The following is an 18,881-nucleotide window of genomic DNA, read 5'->3' on the forward strand; positions in this document are numbered from 1 at the left end:
CCCCCCACCCCACAAGAGGCCCTGGTGTGTGATGTTCCCCTTCCTGTGTCCAAGTGTTCTCATTGTTCAATTCCCAGGTGAGAACATGCAGTGTTTGGTTTTCTGTTCTTGCGATAGTTTGCTGAGAATGATGGTTTCCAGCTTCATCCATGTCCCTACAAAGTACATGAACTCATCCTTTTCTATGACTGCATAGTATTCCATGGTGTATATGTGCCACATTTTCTTTATCCAGGCTATCATTGATGGGCATTTGGGTTGTTCCAAGTCTTTGCTATTGTGGATAGTGCCGCAATAAACATACGTGTGCATGTGTTTTTATAGAGCATGATTTGTAATCCTTTGGGTATATACCCAGTAATGGGATGGCTGGGTCAAATGGTATTTCTAGTTCTAGATCCTTGAGGAAATGCCACACTGTCCTCCACAATGGCTGAACTAGTTTACAGTCCCACCAACAGTGTAAAAGTGTTCCTATTTCTCCATATCCTCTCCAGCACCTGTTGTTTCCTGACTTTTTAATGATTGCCATTCTAACTGATGTGAGATGGCCATCAGAGAAGTGCAAATCAAAACCACAATGAGATACCTTTCAGTTCTTTAAGGAATCGTCACACTGTTTTCCATAGTGGTGGTACAAGTTTACATCCCCACCAGCAGTGTAGAAGTGTCCCCTGTTCACTGCATCCATGTCAACATCTATTTTTTTAATTATTGCCATTCTTGTGACATATATATATGTGTATATATATACACACACACACATATATACACATATATATCTCTCACAGTTTTTTATTCACTCTTTGACTGATGAGCATTTAGGTTGGTTCCATGTTTTTGCAATTGCGAACTGTGCTGCTGTAAACATGAATGCGCAAGTATTTTTTATATATATGATGGAATAGTACTCAGCCATAAAATGAATGAATTAATGGCATTCACAGTGACCTAGATGAGATTGAAGAATATTATTCTAAGTGAAGTAACTCAGGAATGGAAAACCAAACATTGTATGTTCTTAGTCATAAGTGGGAGCTAAGCTATGAGGATGCAAAGGCATAAGAGTGACACAATGGATGTTGGGGACTCGGGTAAGGGTGGAAAGGGGATGAGGGATAAAAGACTACAAATTGGGTGCAGTGTGTACTGCTCAGGTGATGGGTGCAACAAAATCTCACAAATCACCACTAAAGAACTTACTCATGTAACCAACCACCACCTGTTCCCCAATAACCTATTAAAATATTTTTTTTTAAAAAAGGACATTAGTAGAAAAACGGTGAAATTCAAATAAGTCTGCTGTTTACCTAACAGTACTGAAGCAGTGTTAATTTCTTAGTTTTAACAAATGTAACAAATGTACATGACGTTAACATAAGAGAGAAGCTGGTAAAGCATAGATAGGAACTCTCTCTACTATCTGCAACTTTTTTGTAAATCTAAAATTACTCGAAAATTAAACTTTGATTAAGAAAGCAAAATAACATATAGGCATGCTTTGCTAGGTGACAACTCCATGGGGTAGAACAAGGACTCTGGTGTTCACTACAGTCTTCTGATGCTCAGCATTGGGTCTGGCAGGGGTAACTAATAACTATTGAATAAATAAAATAATGTACAAGTGAATGAACCATGCACATAGTGCAACTCAATCCAAGAAATCTTATTGTTCACCCAAATACACCCTCCTCTTTATTCCCTGTAGTCAGCAGCCAGATTAATATCAAAAACAAAAAACTAACCAAAAAAAAAAAAAAGCTAACATCAGTGAGTCCTCTGCCCCACTAGTTTTGATGGACCTCCATCATCTACCTAATAAAATTTTAGTTCTTATGCTGGCATTCAAAAGCATCCAAAATCTGTCTCCAATTTGCTTTCCTAACTTTAGTTCTGAAGTTACAAACTCTATGATCTACGGTACGACTTATACTTTCTGCAAATATGCTTCACGCTTTTAAAATATTTTTTTTATATCTGTGGCTTTGCTGATGCTCTTCTGTCAGAATTATTTTTCCCCAAAAATCTCTATTCAAATCCTAACTAACATTCAAGGTAGAACTCAGGGGTGATCACTTCCATGACACCTTTCTCCATTTATTTAGGCACAATCCTTCCCTCCTTAAAACTAAAAGCAATTGTTATTATGCCATTTGTGGCCACCTTGGAAATGTGCCATTTGGGTCACCTACTGGAGAAAACACAGTTGATCGACAGCCCCGAATGCTGCTTCTCTGGATCCATTGCTCCTGTTCCTGCCAAGGAACTCTGTTCCTGTACCTGTTCCTGCCAAGGTCACCCTTTTCCTGGCTGTTCCCAGATAGTGACTAAGCAAGACGGGGGGTATTAGTGTTAGCCTGTTCCTACAAGAGTTGGGACTCCTCTAAGGAGCAACTTTGGCTGGAGGACTCCCATTTGGCCTGGGTGAAGCTTTCTTGAAACTTCACTGCATCTGAGAGGCTTCCTACCCTACCCTCTTTCCTTTCCTTTCTCCTTTCACAGGTGTTTGACTTGCATCAAGATAAGAAGACTTTCCCTTCCTATTTCTACTTTCTCCACTTTATCTTTCATGCTGTTTTCTCCAATGAATCTCTTACATGTCAAATCCTATCTTGGTGCCTTTTTAAAAGATCTGAACTGATACATTGTTTCTATAGCATTTACCATGTTCTATCATGGATTATGAGTCATGATACAAACGACTTATGCCACCTGTTAGGCTGTAAATTCCTGGGCATATAGACTGGACATTTGTCAGTTTTATGATCCCCAAATATCTAGTACAGTGCTTTGCACATACTCAGTACCCCAAGCTGTTTGTTAAATGAATAATGATTATAATGTGTTGATACACTTATGTGAAGTTTGAAAAAGTGTCTTTGCATGCTTTAGCTTAGTTGAACATCCTAACAATCCTAGAAAATAGACTGGCCAAGCCAACAAGAGAGCTGACCTCACAGGAAGGTGAGATTTACTGAGCTTATCTGAAAGTTGTTGGAGTCCAGATTTGTGTTCCCTGTTTGTGTTTAAAGCACTCAGTGTTCTGTCAGGGTCATAATAACAAGACCTAAACCCAACAGCTTACTATGTGGTAGCAAACACTCTAAGTAACTTTACATGGATTAGCCCCTGCGACCTGCAAAAACCCTTGTAGGTAGATGGAATCATTTTCTCATTTAACAGAAATGTAAATGCCCAAAGTCATGCAATCCAGAGATGGTATAGCCAGGATTTAAGCACTGCGCTCTTAATCTTAGGTTACCCTATAGCAAATAGTTATTTGTGATTCATTGAATGAATAACACAGGTCAGCAGCTAGAGGAACCAAGAATTGAACTTAAGTCTTCTACAACCTTTTGTCAATCAAGGAATCCTTTGTTCTATATCCCTGAGGTTTTAGCATTCAATTTTAGCTTGAAGGAAAATGCAATTACTTCCTCTGTGTTGTCCAATAGAACTTTCTACAATGATGAGACTGTCTTACATCTGCACCGTCCTATATTTTAGCTATAAGCCTATGGGAACTTTGAACATTTGAAACGTAGCTAAAGCAACTGAAGAAATGAAGTTATAATTTTATTTTTATTTTAATTTAAATAATCCCATGGGATTATTAGCTACTATGTTGCTCAGCTTCATTCTAGTCTCTTCTCTGATCATTTCATCTGAACGTGGTCTCATTTCTCCGGCAGTTAGTTGAGTTTTATTTCAGATTTTAAGCTGATGAATTCACTGTGCAGTTCACTGAAAATGAACTAAAATATCCAGTCAACTCATGACAGGTAAATTCAATACGCCCAACTCAGACACCAACCCAAGGATGCTACCATTTAGAGGAAAAAATTTCTAATTTATGATCCTAATCTAAGAGGATATTTCTTCTGGCTTAAGGATAATTTTAGCCTTCCCTTGAGGCCTAACCTTTCTCAACTGGCTTCATCTTCCTTGGTTGGATGCTCTGAGAGGAGTAAGAGACAGGATGACCAGAGGAAAATGCAGACATTTTTCTTTGACATATAAAATTTTAATTCAAAGGGATGATAGCTACTGGGGATTTGGGAATTCAGTTAGACTCCATGAAACTCTTCACATCAAACAAATACACAAAACAAAGAATGTTTTTTAAAAAAGAAGAGAACAAAGAGCAAGAATATTTTTCCCATGTAAAGAAAAAAATGTTGCATCTTTACCTGTTCGGCATGATTTTTGTTTTTTGCTCCCTGCATTGCCAGCTCTGGATTTACATAACCATTTTTAACTTTCTCGATAGAACCATACTCGTACATTCCATCTGATGACAATGGAGGGTCTTGAGGGGTTTGCTGTGGGGGAATGCCCTTTGCAACATCTGTAAGTGGGGCTTCAGAGATACTGCACAGATGAACAATAAGACACAAAGTGAGCACCAATGCAGAGAAGAAGAACATGACCTGGAATTCTGTACCCAGCAGTCTTCCCAGTTCCAGATGGGCCCAGTCTATAGCACCCGAAAGGTAACCCAGGGCACCTCCGAAACCTGGAAAGCAAGAAAAACTGTGTTAGCATATTTAGCAAATTATTGTTCATTTTCCTCATGCATAGACACTCCCCTTCAGTGGGAAAATTCCCTGAAGACAGCAGAGGCAGCCTGGAGATGATTGGAAAAGCAATACAGCAAGAGGCTGAAAAACACGCAGCCAGGGAATGTGGATTCAAGTTTTGGCTCTAGCATTTACTTGCTGAGACCTTGGGCTTCCTCACCCAGAACATGGAGGTAATAGTAGAAGAGTAACCTACTCGTAGGGTCATGGTTTGAAAATAGAAAGTGTTCAGGATGGGGCCACACACATAGCAAGGGCTTACTAAGTATTGCTACCATCAGAGATACTGTGACCTTTCCAAAGTGCATTCTCTAGACTGCTTTTGAACTTAAATTTCTCACCAGAAAAAGCCCCAAAGAAAACCAATTTATGGCAGCAATAAAATTAAATGACTTGTAGTTTCTCTATTATTAAGCTTCCCAGGATGACGTAAGCTTGCAAAGGCCAAACATCCTCAAAAGCTGTCTTTCTTCCTCTATTAGAAACTCAAGGTACTTGTTCCCAGTTGATAGCTGGGAACAGGAAATAATGAGAACAAAAGCTTACCCATGAATTTTTAAAACTCCTGTTCTCATTTCACAGGACTCCAACCTGAGGTCTTTTTAGTGCTTGTTTTATCTTCTCAGGCTTAAACATAGTGTCACTTGAGGGATACTGAGGAAAGGCTCCTCAAAATCTATCCCACCCTAATTATCCAATATTTAAAGTCCAATTATTAGTTATTCCTTTTTTGAGTTTCTGTTTTAAAATACACGTGTTCCTGGTATGGGCAAGAAATTACTCAGCACCAAAGTAGTAACTGTTCCTCAGATGTTCCTTCTGGTGCAGACATTAGTGACTTCTGATAAAGGTGGGAAGATAGCATGGTGGGGGAGGGGACGGTGGACATACTATAGGATGTCAAGGGAATTAAAGAGTTGAGTGCCGGATATATCCTCTACATATGTCACAAACTTATGTAGGGCTGATCCTCCTGTCAAAATTCTTTAAACATCAAACTCCTATCATGCCTAACAACCACAATTTATCTAGCTGAACAGATCAGCTTTTATTTTTGTTTTTGATTTTTTTTGTGTGTATATGAGTGAAGTCTCTATTTTATTTCTCAGATAAGTACAATATCTTCACAAGCTAGGGAATCAAGGAAGAAAATAGAACTAAAGGAGTTCCTCTCTAATCCTAAACATCTAAAGTTACATCTTGAGTTACCCTGACCTCAAGAACACAAACCTGAATGCCAAGTACCATGAATCCTAGTTTATTCAAGTTAGTGAGAGAATAGATGATTTTGGTCACTTCATATTCTGGTTAGTTTCAATTTAACATAGACACTATTTATGGAGGATCAACAATCTAATCATTGCATTCCAAAAATAAAGCATCCTTAGCATGTCCTGAATACTGAAGTGTTTTAAGGCAGAATTATAAGAAATTGTGGCCCATGGGGCACAGTGAAGTAAGACATATAGTCTCTGGAAGCAAGAAATTTATGATCTAGTTATGTGTGATGAGCATATACATAAACAGAAAATTGACAGATGACGCTGAAGTGCCCAGAATTTGAGAGAAAAAGAAGGTCCTGAAACAGCCATACTCTATGACTGATTCAGAAGAATGTTCTGGGATTTGCGGTGCCTCTGGTTATTATTAGACAATGACTATTCAATTGTGGAGATGCAGAAGGTATCAGAAGTCATGCGTCAAGCCAGGCAATCAACCAATAAGAATGTATTAAGTCTGCTCCTCAACCCATTATGACAACAAAAATGTCTCTAGATATTGCCAAATATCTCTGAGGGAAGGAGGTTGAAAAGTGGCCCTTAGTTTAGAACCCCTGACTTAAGTCAACCCTATGACAGACACATTCCTTTTTTGAAACTATCATTTGTAAACAGATCAAGGGTTTCATATTGCCATTCAATTCTCTTATCACTTTTGCCTCTATCTTTCAAATTTTTGTTCAGCTGAGCATTACTGGTTGCCTCAGTTGGAAGAATGTAGAGCAGAAGACCCCTGCTCATTTGAAAGAGTTGATATGTGAAATAAGTCCTCCACTGTGCAATGGAATGGTAGTTTTATTTTATGGAAAAAAGGAGATGCATATAATGATGGATTTATATTAGAGGTTAATTTGGACAATTGGGTCCTACAGTTGGGGAGTTTCCTGATGCCGTTGCATGTCTACTGGTTTAGTTTAGTTCAATAAACATGTATCAAGCTCTAAATATATGTAAATGACTCTACTAACTTCTGGGGATATAAACATAAACAAGACACAGTTTCCCATTTTTTCCCCAGAAGGTGGTTTCAAGTGGGAGAAGCAGATAATGGGAGAAGCTACTTTCAAAATGGTAATAAATGATAAGCTAGAACTCAGAGCTGTGTACTCAGAGTACAAAGGAGTTTCGAAGAGTCGATTATTGGTGCTAGTTAATGGTATCAAGGTAATGTTGATTATTAGTAAATCTGACAGGATTTCTCTTCATTAGCAATGAAGGTTGTAAGAGTTCAATATATCAATGAATTAAAAAATTTTGGAGGTAAAAGGAGATTGGAAGAATTAGATCAGAAAGCTATGAGCTTTAGTGGCTCTGTGATGGAAGACCACACAGAGGGAAGAAGGGATTTGGAATCGTGCCTGATTTCCATTCCCATCTTTGTGCTTTCTAGTCACATGCTCTTGGGCACTTCTCTGAGAAACGAGGGTGGTGCTGCCTCTCCTCATCTGAATTTATTGAGAATTCATGCAAATAATCCATGTCAAGCTCCAGTACATACCATGGCAGAACCAGGTCCCAAACTGAGCTCCCTGCTGACTTCCTACAGTAACCCTAATTCCAGAACCTCCCCTAGAAGCAGGAGAAGATACCTACTGCACTGAACTGGCTGAAGACAGCCTGCCTGGAGCCCGCTGAAAAGATTTAGTCATTTTAGGCCCAGTGATTAGAACTAGTGGATCATTCTGAGGGCTGAGACCTGGGCTTACCCCTCACCCTATTGTGGCATGTGGCAAGTATCAAGAAAGTAAAATATATCTCAAACATGGAAAGTGTAAAAATTGCAACTGCTTGATTTTTAAAATATTCCTCTAGAGCAGCCTTCTTAAACTTTAATGCATCACTCTGAGTGGCCAGGTGACAGCAGTTTCCAACTAGTTTCCTTTCTTGAGAAATGGTACTTTGTTGTCACAGGATATTTGACCCACAGTTCATAACTGATAAAGCACAGTGATTTGCAGTACTGTAAAATTAAGGTAGTTTGCAGATATGAATAGGGTTTTTTTAGCCTGGTAGGGAAATTATTCCAAAAGTATTACAGAGGGGTTATACCTTTATTGTTTTGTAGAAGGTTAACCAGGTTCATATTTAGTCTAACATTTTTTATTTTGCTAGTCACACACACGCACAAACACACACACACACACACACACACATTTCCTGCAAGAACCTGGGGGAACTCTTCTTATATCTTCCCCATTGGTTCCTTTATTAATGTGTTAATTTAAAACCTTGACATATGCTATAACTTAGAGAATTATTAGCACTCTCTTATCTTAGGGAAGGGGTTAAAAAAAAATACGGGAAAATCTGTCTTATTTGTCCCAAAGCTACTGTTTTGAAGTACTTGTAGCTGCAAGTTACAATAGTACAAGAGGACATGCCAGGAAAGTAAAGTGGGCCACTGGGGAATTATCCTAACAGAATATTAAGACAATGGAAAAAAATATTTAAACTTTATCTATTTGCTGCCTCAGATATGATGAGGGCCAGTAGAGGGCTGCAGGAATTCATTAAAGGCCTTTCTTTTGCTGCTTCTGCTTAAGCCAAGGGTTTTATCTTCAAAGACAATCTCCCCAACAAAACCTAATTGTCTGCGCTATGATAAAGGCTGATAGTTTTACCATTTTACCACCTCCCACACCTCCATCCAGACTGTATTTACCTCTGCTGCCAAAATCAGCCTCTTTGAGGCCCCTGGAATCAATCACCAGGCTATTGGGCAAGCCATAAGCCAGAGCGTTTGGAGGACATCTGCTGCCACATTAGCTAATGAGTTTTTACAAAGAAGGGCCAGAAGTCATCCACCTGGCTTCTTCCTCACAAAGCCAGGCTGTATTGTCAAACTCAGGAGAATAAATGGCTTTAGAAGACAAATGTCATATTTCATAACTAATGATGCAACTTGAACAATGGCACATCATGGAAGAAGTCCAAATATATAGAAATATGTAAAAAATTTTCTTTAGTCCACAACTATGATAGGTAAAATGGGAAACTGGCAAACTTTCAGTACTGAGGGATCTAAAGGATGAAAGGAAACTCAAGAGAGTCCATCTAAATCAAACTCTGCACCTACCATCTGCCTGTAACTGCCTGCAGGCATCAGTGTGTGGCTTAGCAAGCTCAGCACCAGGGCTGATACAGCTCAAGTCATGAGAGCTAGTTGTGTGCTGTTTGCTACTTTCCTCTGAAGGAGGACAGACTAAAGAACTCCCATCTTCCCATGGGGTTCATGAGAAAGTCGTTCTGATTCTTTTCTACATGTTGAAAAAAAATAGCAATGAAAGTATCAGATTAGGTTCACGCTTCCTACCTATTCCCAGCAGGTACATACTAAATCCTGGACAGTTAACATAAGTACCAGCTACTCTCTCTCTCTCTCTCTCTCTGTGTGTGTGTGTGTGTTGTCCTTGACCCATTTGTTTATCAATAGAAATTGTTGGAGCACCTACCTTCACCAGGAACTGTGCTGGACACTTGAGATACATCAATGAGCAAATCAGACACAACCTCTGCCCTCTTGGAGGCTGAGTACAGGAAAAGCAGTCAAAATGATACATGTGTTGTGTTGCCAATGAAAAGAAAAAAAATTAAAACTAAAAAAGTTTTAAAACTAAAATTAAAAAAAAAAAAATGATACATATCCTCTGGTCAAAGACAAGAGCTTGACCAGACAAGTTGATCTGATATTTCTTTAGGTTTACAAAGCAACTTTTCTCTTCAAAGATGCTAAGATAATATGTTTAAAATATTGTTCACTGTTTCCATCCACCTACCTCTAAACCTGGTTCCCTTTCTCTCACTGGGCCCTTCCTTCACGTTTAAACTGGGCCAGGATGCCTCATTGCTTTGAGGACAGGATGTAACAGTGCAGAGCAGAGAAATAAGAATGGTTTGTCTTGCTTCTGAGTTCCAAAAGCCCTTAGGCTGCAAAGGCATAGAGAGTAGATTCATCAGAAAATGTGCTTTAAGCATCAGGCTTCCCAGGCTAGACAGAGCATTCATGATGGGTGCACACATATTGGTAAATCCCTTAGGCAGTGTTGGTCTTGCTGCCTGCTTGATGGGCCTAGCTAGAGTTGGAGCCTTCCCCTGGAAGGCTTGGGGGATCCAAGAGCAGAGAAGATAGGTGCCTCATTTCCTGGTCAGACCCCATGGAGGCAGTAAGAACTCCAGGAAGAAAAGGCTGTGCAGGAGGTCAGGCATTAATTGGTCTCGTTCTGGAGCCATTTATGGCTGTCTTGAGCTTTCTTAAAGTCTACAGAACTAATATTTCCAGTTCTGAGTTATAATGGCTCAGCACACTGTGAAGTATTTTGCAAAATGCTTTAACTCCTCCTAGTGGTGACCAGGGAGCATGGAGCACAAATGCTAAAATGAAAAAGCTCAGGACTAGAAGTCATCAGTTGAGTCAGATAGCCCCTGTGAGCCACTGCAAATCTTCTCGGTCCCCACCTGACTCCCTTGCTCCAGCAGCTGCTGCAGTGACCAAATCTAAGCCAGCTTTGGCCAGGTTTGCACTGGACAAATGCATCTAGATGGTGCCTAACCTGAGGGAAGACAGAAACAGCTGGGGTTCAGGGCTTACAAAACCCATGGTACTACCCTTAGCCAGTCAGTATAGACTGGATTAATCTTCCCTCATTCATCCCCTACATGGAGAGTTCTTTGGTGCCCTTCCTAAGCCTCCTCAGAGCCAGCTCTGGAATGCTTATTGTTTGTCTTGTTCCTCTCCACCATTTCCTTGCTCTTGCTCTCTAAAATCCTTTCCCAAGTAAACCATCTGTATACAAACCTCTGGGGTTCAACTTTTAGAGGAATCCAGACTAACTCATGAACCACATCTTTGGTTAGCTGGTTGGTTGGCTGGCTTGTTGGTTGGTTGGTTGGTTGGTTGATTTTGCCCCTAGTCTACCATTAACCAGCTGTGTGACCTTGGGTTAGACACTTTACCTCTCAACAACACAGCTTAATCATTGATAAAATGAGAATGTTAAAATTGAATATCCATCCCACCAATAGTTTTTGAGCACCTTCTATATTTCAAGCACTATTCAAGATAGTGGTCAATGAACAGGAAACACAATGTTCTTGTACTTGAGGAGCTTATATGATGGTTAGAGAGACAGACTACAAACAATAAAGAAATGGCGCTTCTCATCATGGCAGACCCTAGAGATAAGATATTTCAGGACTACTGCAAGAAGCTGCCGGCGTGCATGGAGATGGACGGCCATCTTAAGGAGCTAAGAGAACAATTCAAAGAATTTACCAAGCCATATGAAAAGTCTGAAAATGATCTGAGGCCCTAAAAAGTGTTGGGCAGATTGTGAGTAATGTGCTTAAACAATTAACCGAAGAACAATTCATTGTTAAAGCTGTAGAGGGACCAAGACATGTTGAGAGTTGTTGTCGACAGCTTCACAAAAGTAGCTGAAGCCAGGAACAAGAGTTGCTTTGGATAGGACTACACTAACTATCATGAGATATTTACCAAGAGAGGTGGAGCCACTGATTTATAACATGTCTCATGAGGATCCTGGGATGTTTCTTATTCTGAGATTGGAGGGCTATCAGAATAGATGGAGGAATTGAGGGGTTACCACTTACAAACCCAGTTATTCCAGCATGTAGGAATAATGCCTTCAAAAGGCTGTTTGTTATGTGGACCACCATAAACAGGAAAAACACTCTTGGCACACAAGCTATTGTTAGCCAGCTGGACTGTGATTTTTTCTTTTTCTTTTTCTTTTTTTTTGGAGACAGGGTCTCACTCTATTGTCCAGGCTGGAGTGCAGTACTGCAATCTTGGCTCACTGCAACCTCCACCTCCCCGGCTCAAGTGATCCTCCCACCTCAGCCTCCAGAGTGGCTCAGACCACAGGTGTGCACCATCACACCCAGCTAATTTTTAATTAATTAATTAATTTTTATTTATTTATTTTGAGACGGAGTCTCATCTGTTGCCCAGGCTGGAGTGCAGTGGCATGATCTTGGTTCACTGTAACCTATGCCTTCTGCGTTCAAGTGATTCTCCTGCCTCAGCCTCCTGAGTAGCTGGGATTACAGGCATGCACCCCCATGCCTGGCTAATTTTCGTATTTTTAGTACAGACAGAATTTCACCACGTTGGCCAGGCTGGTCTTGAACTCCTGACCTCAGGTAATCCACCCACCTTGGCCTCCCAAAGTGCTGGAATTACAGGTGTGAGCCACCACACCCAGTTTCCCAGCTAATTTTTGTATCTTCTGTAGAGATGGGGTTTCACCATGGTATCCAGGTCCACCTGCCTTGGCCTCCCACAGTGTTGGGATTACAGGTGTAAGCCACCATGCCTGGCCAGGACTGCAATTTCTTAAAGGTTGTATCTAGTCCTATTGTAGACAAGTACGCTGGTGAAAGTGCTCATTGGATCAGAGAAATGTTTAATTATGCCAGGGACCATCCACCATGCATCATTTTTATGGATGCAATAGATGCTATTGATGGTTGTCAGTTTTCCAAGTGTACTTCAGCTGACAAAGAGATTCAGATAACTTTAATGGAGTTACTGAATCAAATGGATGGATTTGATACTCTGCATAGAGTTAAAATATTCATGGCTACCAACAGACCAAATACACTGGATCTTGCTTTGCTGCATCCAGGAAGATTAGATAGAAAAAAAAAAACATATTGATTTGCCAAACGAACAAGCAAGGTTAGACATATTGAAAATCCATGCAAGTCCCATTACAAAGCATGGTGAAATTGATTATGGAGCAATTGTGAAGTTTTCAGATGACTTTAGTGGAGGAGACCTGAGAAATGTTTGTACTGAAGCAGGTATGTTTGCAATTCATGCTGATCACGGTTTTGCAAAACAGGAAGGCTTCATGAAAGGTCAGAAAGTGGCTGATTCTAAGACGCTAGAGCTTAAATTGCACTATAAACCTGTGTAATTTACTTTTTGATGGCTATATAACAGACGTTGGCGTATTGTGAAAATGAAGTTAAAGAAAATAATATATGTATTGCCAATGATCTCATTAAAAGTGTATGAATAAAAATATGAGTAACATCATACAAGTTACTATAATAATTCAGTAATCCAACTTTTATGGTTGTATTGGAAGAAGTTTTTATGTTTGCTAATATCTTATTTATTGCAGCAGAAGTTACAAAAGAAGAATGTGTTGAAGCTTTTCATATTTGCTAGGTGAGCATTTTATAAGAAACTGAAAATGGTTTGAGGTAGTAGGATAAGACAGCATTTTTTATGACTTATTTTATATCATTTGTTTCAGATCTACAAAAATAAATCAATGAAAAAATAATACAATGTCAGGTAATGATGGGTACCTCTGTGACGGGAGTCAGGGCTGAGGGGTTGTGTTTGTAATCAGAGTAACAAAGCAAGGAGTCCAAAAGTCAATTGCCAATTGGTACCTGGGAAAGCACTTTCAAGCAGAGGAAAGAGGGAGGACAAAGTCCCCCAGATTCCCGCTTCTCTAATCTGACTTTGAGATTCTTTGAGAGTTGTGTTGATCACATTTGAACGGAAAAGAGATGGCAATTTGCAGACTCAATCACCCTAAATTGCATAAATCACCCTTATTATCCACAAGCTGAAATCCCTGTATCCATGGTTTCTGCCCTGGCCACATCCTTTCCAAGTTGCCTGAATGAGGAGATGTGAAAGTCTACCATGGATGGAACTTCAAAGGTTTTGTTTGATGAAACAAAATCACTCATCTAGAGATGATTCATAAATGAGAAAAGGTTAAAACAGTCTCACACATGAAATGGCTCCTTTTCACTGTGTAAAAGGTTTAGTCAAAGAGTCCCATGTTTCAATTTCATTTTTAAGACTCTTTTCTTAGCCCTTAATCATTTGCTATTTAGAGCATTTGCTGCATGTTCACATTTTTTCTGCATACTTTGAAGTATTAAAAAACAAAAGTTAAAAGAAGTTGATACCTGACAAGTTACCCATTCTTTTTCCAAAGATGTAGTGGGGCAAGTTTCTCACTGAGTCATTACAAATAAAATGTTTGCAGCCGTAGTTGGGATAGTGGAAATCAAGTGAATATAAACATTTGGTGTTTCATCTCTTTAGGTTAGATTAAACCCTTTAGAGGGTTCCTTGTGCTGTGCCTGTGACCCTTGCAAGGCGGTTAATAACTAACATGGTGTAGAGATTTGCAAGCCTGTGAATGAACGAAAGTTCAGAAATGCTGAGGCTACTCTGCAGTGAATAGGAGGAACCAGGAGCTGAACAGGGCTGGCCTTTCCTGTCATGCCTGATCCCAGCCTCCCGCCAAGCAAGAAAGCCCACTGCTAAGAACAGCAAAGTCTTGGGTTCAAGCAGCAGAAATATGCTTGGTTAAACTCCCTGGGTACAAAAGAATTTCCAGCCTTCCCTGGTGAGAACCACTCTGTTAGCTCATGGGATTCCACAGCCTCAGGGGCACCCAGCAGTGAAGAATCTGTGTGATGAGAAGATGTGGGTGGACCCAACAAACCTACCAGGGCTACCACATATGCCAGGGATGGAGGAGGGTAGAGTTGCCTTTAAATATGAAAGACATAAGCTAAAGGAATTAAATGTCTCCCTAGGAGCCAGTACAATCTTTTCTCTAGAAAATCCCCAAAAATGTCAGAAATATGCTGGGAAATATTTTGGTAGTGAACCCTTGGACGCTTATTTATGAAGCATTTGGAAATGCTGGGCCAGAACTACAGTCCTGAAACAAACAAAAAGAATTTCAATTTACTGGGATGATTGGATTCCTTGGGTGAATAATATTTTGCTGTTGATGAAAAATCAAAATGGGCCCTGACACTGAACATGCCTTTGCCAGAAAATGTTTGTTTTAAGCGGAATGCTGTAGTTACCTCTTTGCCAAGGGCATGTAAATTCAGAAAGATTGGCTTGTATGCAAAGACAGGGCAGAGTGACAAGGCCCTGCTTGTTATTTTCACTCATCTTTTAATGCAGTTTTTCATTCAGAGTGAGGATACCACAGTGGGGTCACATAGCCCAGGTTTAACTCACCAGAATTCAACTATTCACACTTTGAACACAGGGAGGAAGAGAGAGATTACAAGAAAGACAAGAGTAACATTTTAAATAGTATGAATAATTCTATTAATTTCAGGAGTAAACATTAAAGGAGAGATAAATCTGCATATATATATATATATATGCAGGTTTGTACACACAAAACAAAGCATATTGTATTTTAGGAATAATCTGAGAGACATTTACGAATAATGTCGACTGTCACTGTCACTGAGTTGGGGACTTTAGAATCAGCCTTAAACAAAGTGAGAGGCTCCATGCACTGTCCTACAAGAGGAAGATGTTTTAAGTGGTTTTTCTAGTCGGGGAAAGAAGTTGCTTTGAGCCATCCACACAACCTCAGCTGTTCCCATATGACAAAAGACATGCACTGGAGACAGTTGGCTGAGGTTTGGGCTTCAGTGCTGGTTTTGAGACAAAGGAACGTAATTAAATGAGCATATTTGTCTAATTGGTGCAATTTGTTATGTCATGTAAAACCATGAATTATAAACAGGGTTATGTAACCTTGGGGTCTCCTTTTACACAATTAACATATTTAAGTGCCTGCTAACAGCAAGGCAATGAATTAGAAGCCATGGGGAATTTGCAGGTAAACTCTCATGGGGGAGTTTATGAATCTTGTAGGAGGGGTAGATAAATACATTGTAAATTACTATACAGGGGAGAGAGTGAACAAATGTGGAGATCAGGTAAAACTGTGAGAAGTGAAGTATATCACTTCGAAATGTAATTATCCTTTCATTATTTACTTATATATGGGACTTTAAAAGCTCTGATTCATTTTCTTATAATAGTCTTGGTCTTTAATTATTCTTATTAAGCTAACATTCAACTGTGTTTGTATTTTATGTGACAGGTACCAGCTTTGACTATCCAATAGTAATTTACTCCTTTCTTCTTGCTAATAGAACCTCAATGTGTTTTAGGGAGATATATGACCAACTTCCCGCAAAACCCTCACTTTTCAACCTCCTTAGGCCACTGAATGCTCACATAACCCAATTCTGCCTAATGAGAAACAAGCAGAACTGTGGGGGAGGGGAGGCTTCTAGGGCAGATTTTCTTTCTTCATTTAAAGAGCGAATGTAGGCTCTTTCCCCTTCCCCATTCCTTCTCCCTGACCCTCCTCTCCCCTCCTCCTGCCTTTAAACGAACAAGAACTATGGACTGGCATCAACTGTCTTGCATCCAGGAGGCAACATATCCATAAAGCTGCCAAGGCAACATGAAATTGTTGGCTCTGACATCTAACAGCTGACTGAAAGCCAGCAGACACCTACTTCCAGACTTTGTGTTACATAAGAAAAATAAGCCTCTGTCTTTAAGCCACTGTTTTGTTGGCTTTAGTGACTTGCAACCAACCCCTTCCTAATCATTCTATTCCTTAAGCATATACCAAGTGCTGATAGGGAAGGGGGCAAGAACACGGGGAAGGGCTGAAGGAAATCAGCCTGGATTTTAGGGTGGCAGTACCAGTCCCCCCAAAAGATCGTTAAAGTGCACATAACATTGTCTCTCATTCACACATCCCTTATCCTTTCACTCATTCACATGTATGTTACCTCTGGATAGTCCCCTTCCCTCAAGAAGTTTATGGTGTAGTGAGTGTGATTAGAAATGTATTCAAACAAGTAACATGGAAGGTGGAAAATGGCAAAGGCCAAGAAAGAGACTATAAGAAAGTAGCCCTTTGGAGCTGAGCTGTTTATTTAAGCTGGGAGATGGTAAAATGTTTTCCTCAAGGTGTGAGCCAAATTTCCCTTTGCCACCAACTGCCCCTCCCTCCAAGGATGGGGTGGAGGTTGGAGGGGTGAGGGGGGTGGGAGAGATTTTCTTCTCATCCCTGCAGGAAGATCTTAAAAGGAGCATTCTGCATGAGAACCTGAGAACAGCTAGATTGGAACACAATACTCCAGTTCCATAACTGCTCTTATGAACACAAAAAGACCTTTTGTATTTTTATTGTTTATTTGAAAATTCTAGAATATCTTCATTATGCAAAGAAGGAAAAGAAAAGGGATTGGGGAGGAGGGAAGAGAGAGAAAAGCACGTGTGCTCCCTCCACATCCCATCCAAGCTTCAGTAGCTGGACTCAGTGGCAACAAGGGTAAAAGTGAAAGGGCTCAATTATGGGCTCAATTGTGTCCCTCTACTCCCCAGATTCCTGTGTTGATGCCCTAACCCTCAATGGGACTGTATTTGTAGACAAGGCCTTTAAAGAGGTAATTAAGGTTAAATGACACCATAAGGGTGGAGCCCTAATTCAAATCCAATAGTACTGGTGTTCACATAAGAATAGGAAGAGACAGTGAGGGTGCAGGTGCACAGAAGAAAGGCCATGTGAGGACAAAGCAAGAAGGAGGCTGTCTGCCAGCCAGGAAGAGAGGCCTCACCAGAAACCAAGCCTGACAGCCTCTTGATCTTGGATTTCCATTCTCCAGAACTGTGGGAAAATGAATTTCTGTTGTTTAAGCCACCCAGTCAGTGATATTCTGGCATGGTAGCCCAAACAGACCATAAAGGCCCCAGGAGGAGATGACAATTCATGATGTATGTGTGATCAACTGCAGCCTCAATGGTCTCTTCCTGATGGAGTTATCTACCTCACTGGCACCTTTATGTTCATCTACTCAATAAACTTTTGTGCTTTGATTATTTTGTGGATCTAGTCCCCGATCAAATTAGAAATTAAGTATATCTGCAATTTAGAAGAGAATGAGGACCTTTGTTCCTAGAAAATGAGTGAGCATTTCCAAGCAGATGTCCATAGGTAGAAAAGGGGAAAGAAACTTTCAGTGTGAGCAAAGACCCAGAACCTGAAGAAGGAAGGGCTGCCTCCTTCATTTGTCCCATTGGTATTTATTTTGAACACCTATAATAAGCCAGGCAGTGGTAGAGGAGTGAGGGATGCAGGGAATAAAACCGACCTGCCTGCTGCTCCTTGGAACATGATGAAAAAGTAGTCAGAGCACAGAGAATGTGGAAAGAGTAATGGGAAGTAAAGCTTGGAGAGTAGGATGGGAACAGATTGTGGCAGCTTTGAACCTCTGTCTAGGAAAATATTATTTACCCAGGAGGCACATAAGGAGCCATTGCAGCTCATCAAGCAGGAAAGTGTCCTGGTCATGGTTGGCTTTTAAAAATATGAATCTGGAAGCTATCAGTTGGCTCAATTGGAGTGGGAAGAAACTGGAGACTAGAGAACAGTTAAAGGATGAGTACTGCAAACCAATAATAAAATTCTAAGGCCTCCAACTGACTGAGTGGACACCCCTTCTTGGCCAAAGGGATCCCAAAGAAACCTGAAAACCTAGTTCAGGCCATGATGGGAAGGGCGGTGTTGGACATACCCTGTTATAACTCCTCCCTTTGGAGTTTGGACACAACTAACCAGCATTAACATTAAAACAGAGATCATAAGACTGCCATACAAAACAGACTCTTTGTAGCAATAGGATGCCAAATTCCAACCTGACTCTGGTGTACCATCACATGACAGATAACAAACCCTAAAGAAAATTAATGTGTTTTACCCAAAATATATTTATTTGATATATTTTTGAATGCTCCTGTAAAGCCATCTTTTGTGGGGGAAATTTTTTCCTATAGAGAACCTCCTTCCCTTAATAGTTCTTTTTTGTTGTTTTTTTTGTTTTGTTTTTTTGTTTTAGACTTCTTAAGACTCAAAAAGAGACATTTACCATCTATTCTCTCTGAAACTTGCTATCTGGAGGCTTCATCTACATAACAAGAACCTTGGTTTCCACAGTCCTCCTTAACTCAAGCATTTCTTTCTGTTGACTTCAACTCTTTAGGCAAAGCTTAACTCTTTGAATCAATTGCCAATTGAAAACGTTTTGACTCCACCTATAACCTGTGAGCCCCTCTCCTCAAGATGCCCCACCTTTCTGGGCTGAACCAATGTATTCCTTATGTTTATTGATTTATATTTTT

The 18,881-nt window shown here is 40.2% G+C and overlaps 1 protein-coding gene and 1 pseudogene across 2 annotated transcripts in view; one reads left to right on the top strand and one right to left on the bottom strand.

Annotated features, from left to right (window-relative positions):
• The window catches only part of SLC45A2 (solute carrier family 45, member 2), a 48,596-nt gene that overhangs the window by 13,902 nt on the left and 15,813 nt on the right, over window positions 1–18,881 (bottom strand). Inside the window, exon 3 of one of the 2 annotated variants that reach the window (XM_011952575.1) lies at window positions 4,191–4,516. The exons of the other annotated variant lie outside the window; for it this stretch is intronic. Within the exon in view, the coding sequence (XP_011807965.1) occupies window positions 4,191–4,516 (326 nt within the window). The remainder of the gene's footprint in view (window positions 1–4,190; window positions 4,517–18,881) is intronic. 2 annotated transcript variants of the gene reach the window in all.
• Window positions 11,023–12,801, top strand: LOC105519262 (annotated as a pseudogene).

Source organism: Colobus angolensis, unplaced genomic scaffold (assembly GCF_000951035.1).
Source record: "Colobus angolensis palliatus isolate OR3802 unplaced genomic scaffold, Cang.pa_1.0 Scaffold341, whole genome shotgun sequence".
Classification (NCBI taxonomy): domain Eukaryota; kingdom Metazoa; phylum Chordata; class Mammalia; order Primates; family Cercopithecidae; genus Colobus; species Colobus angolensis.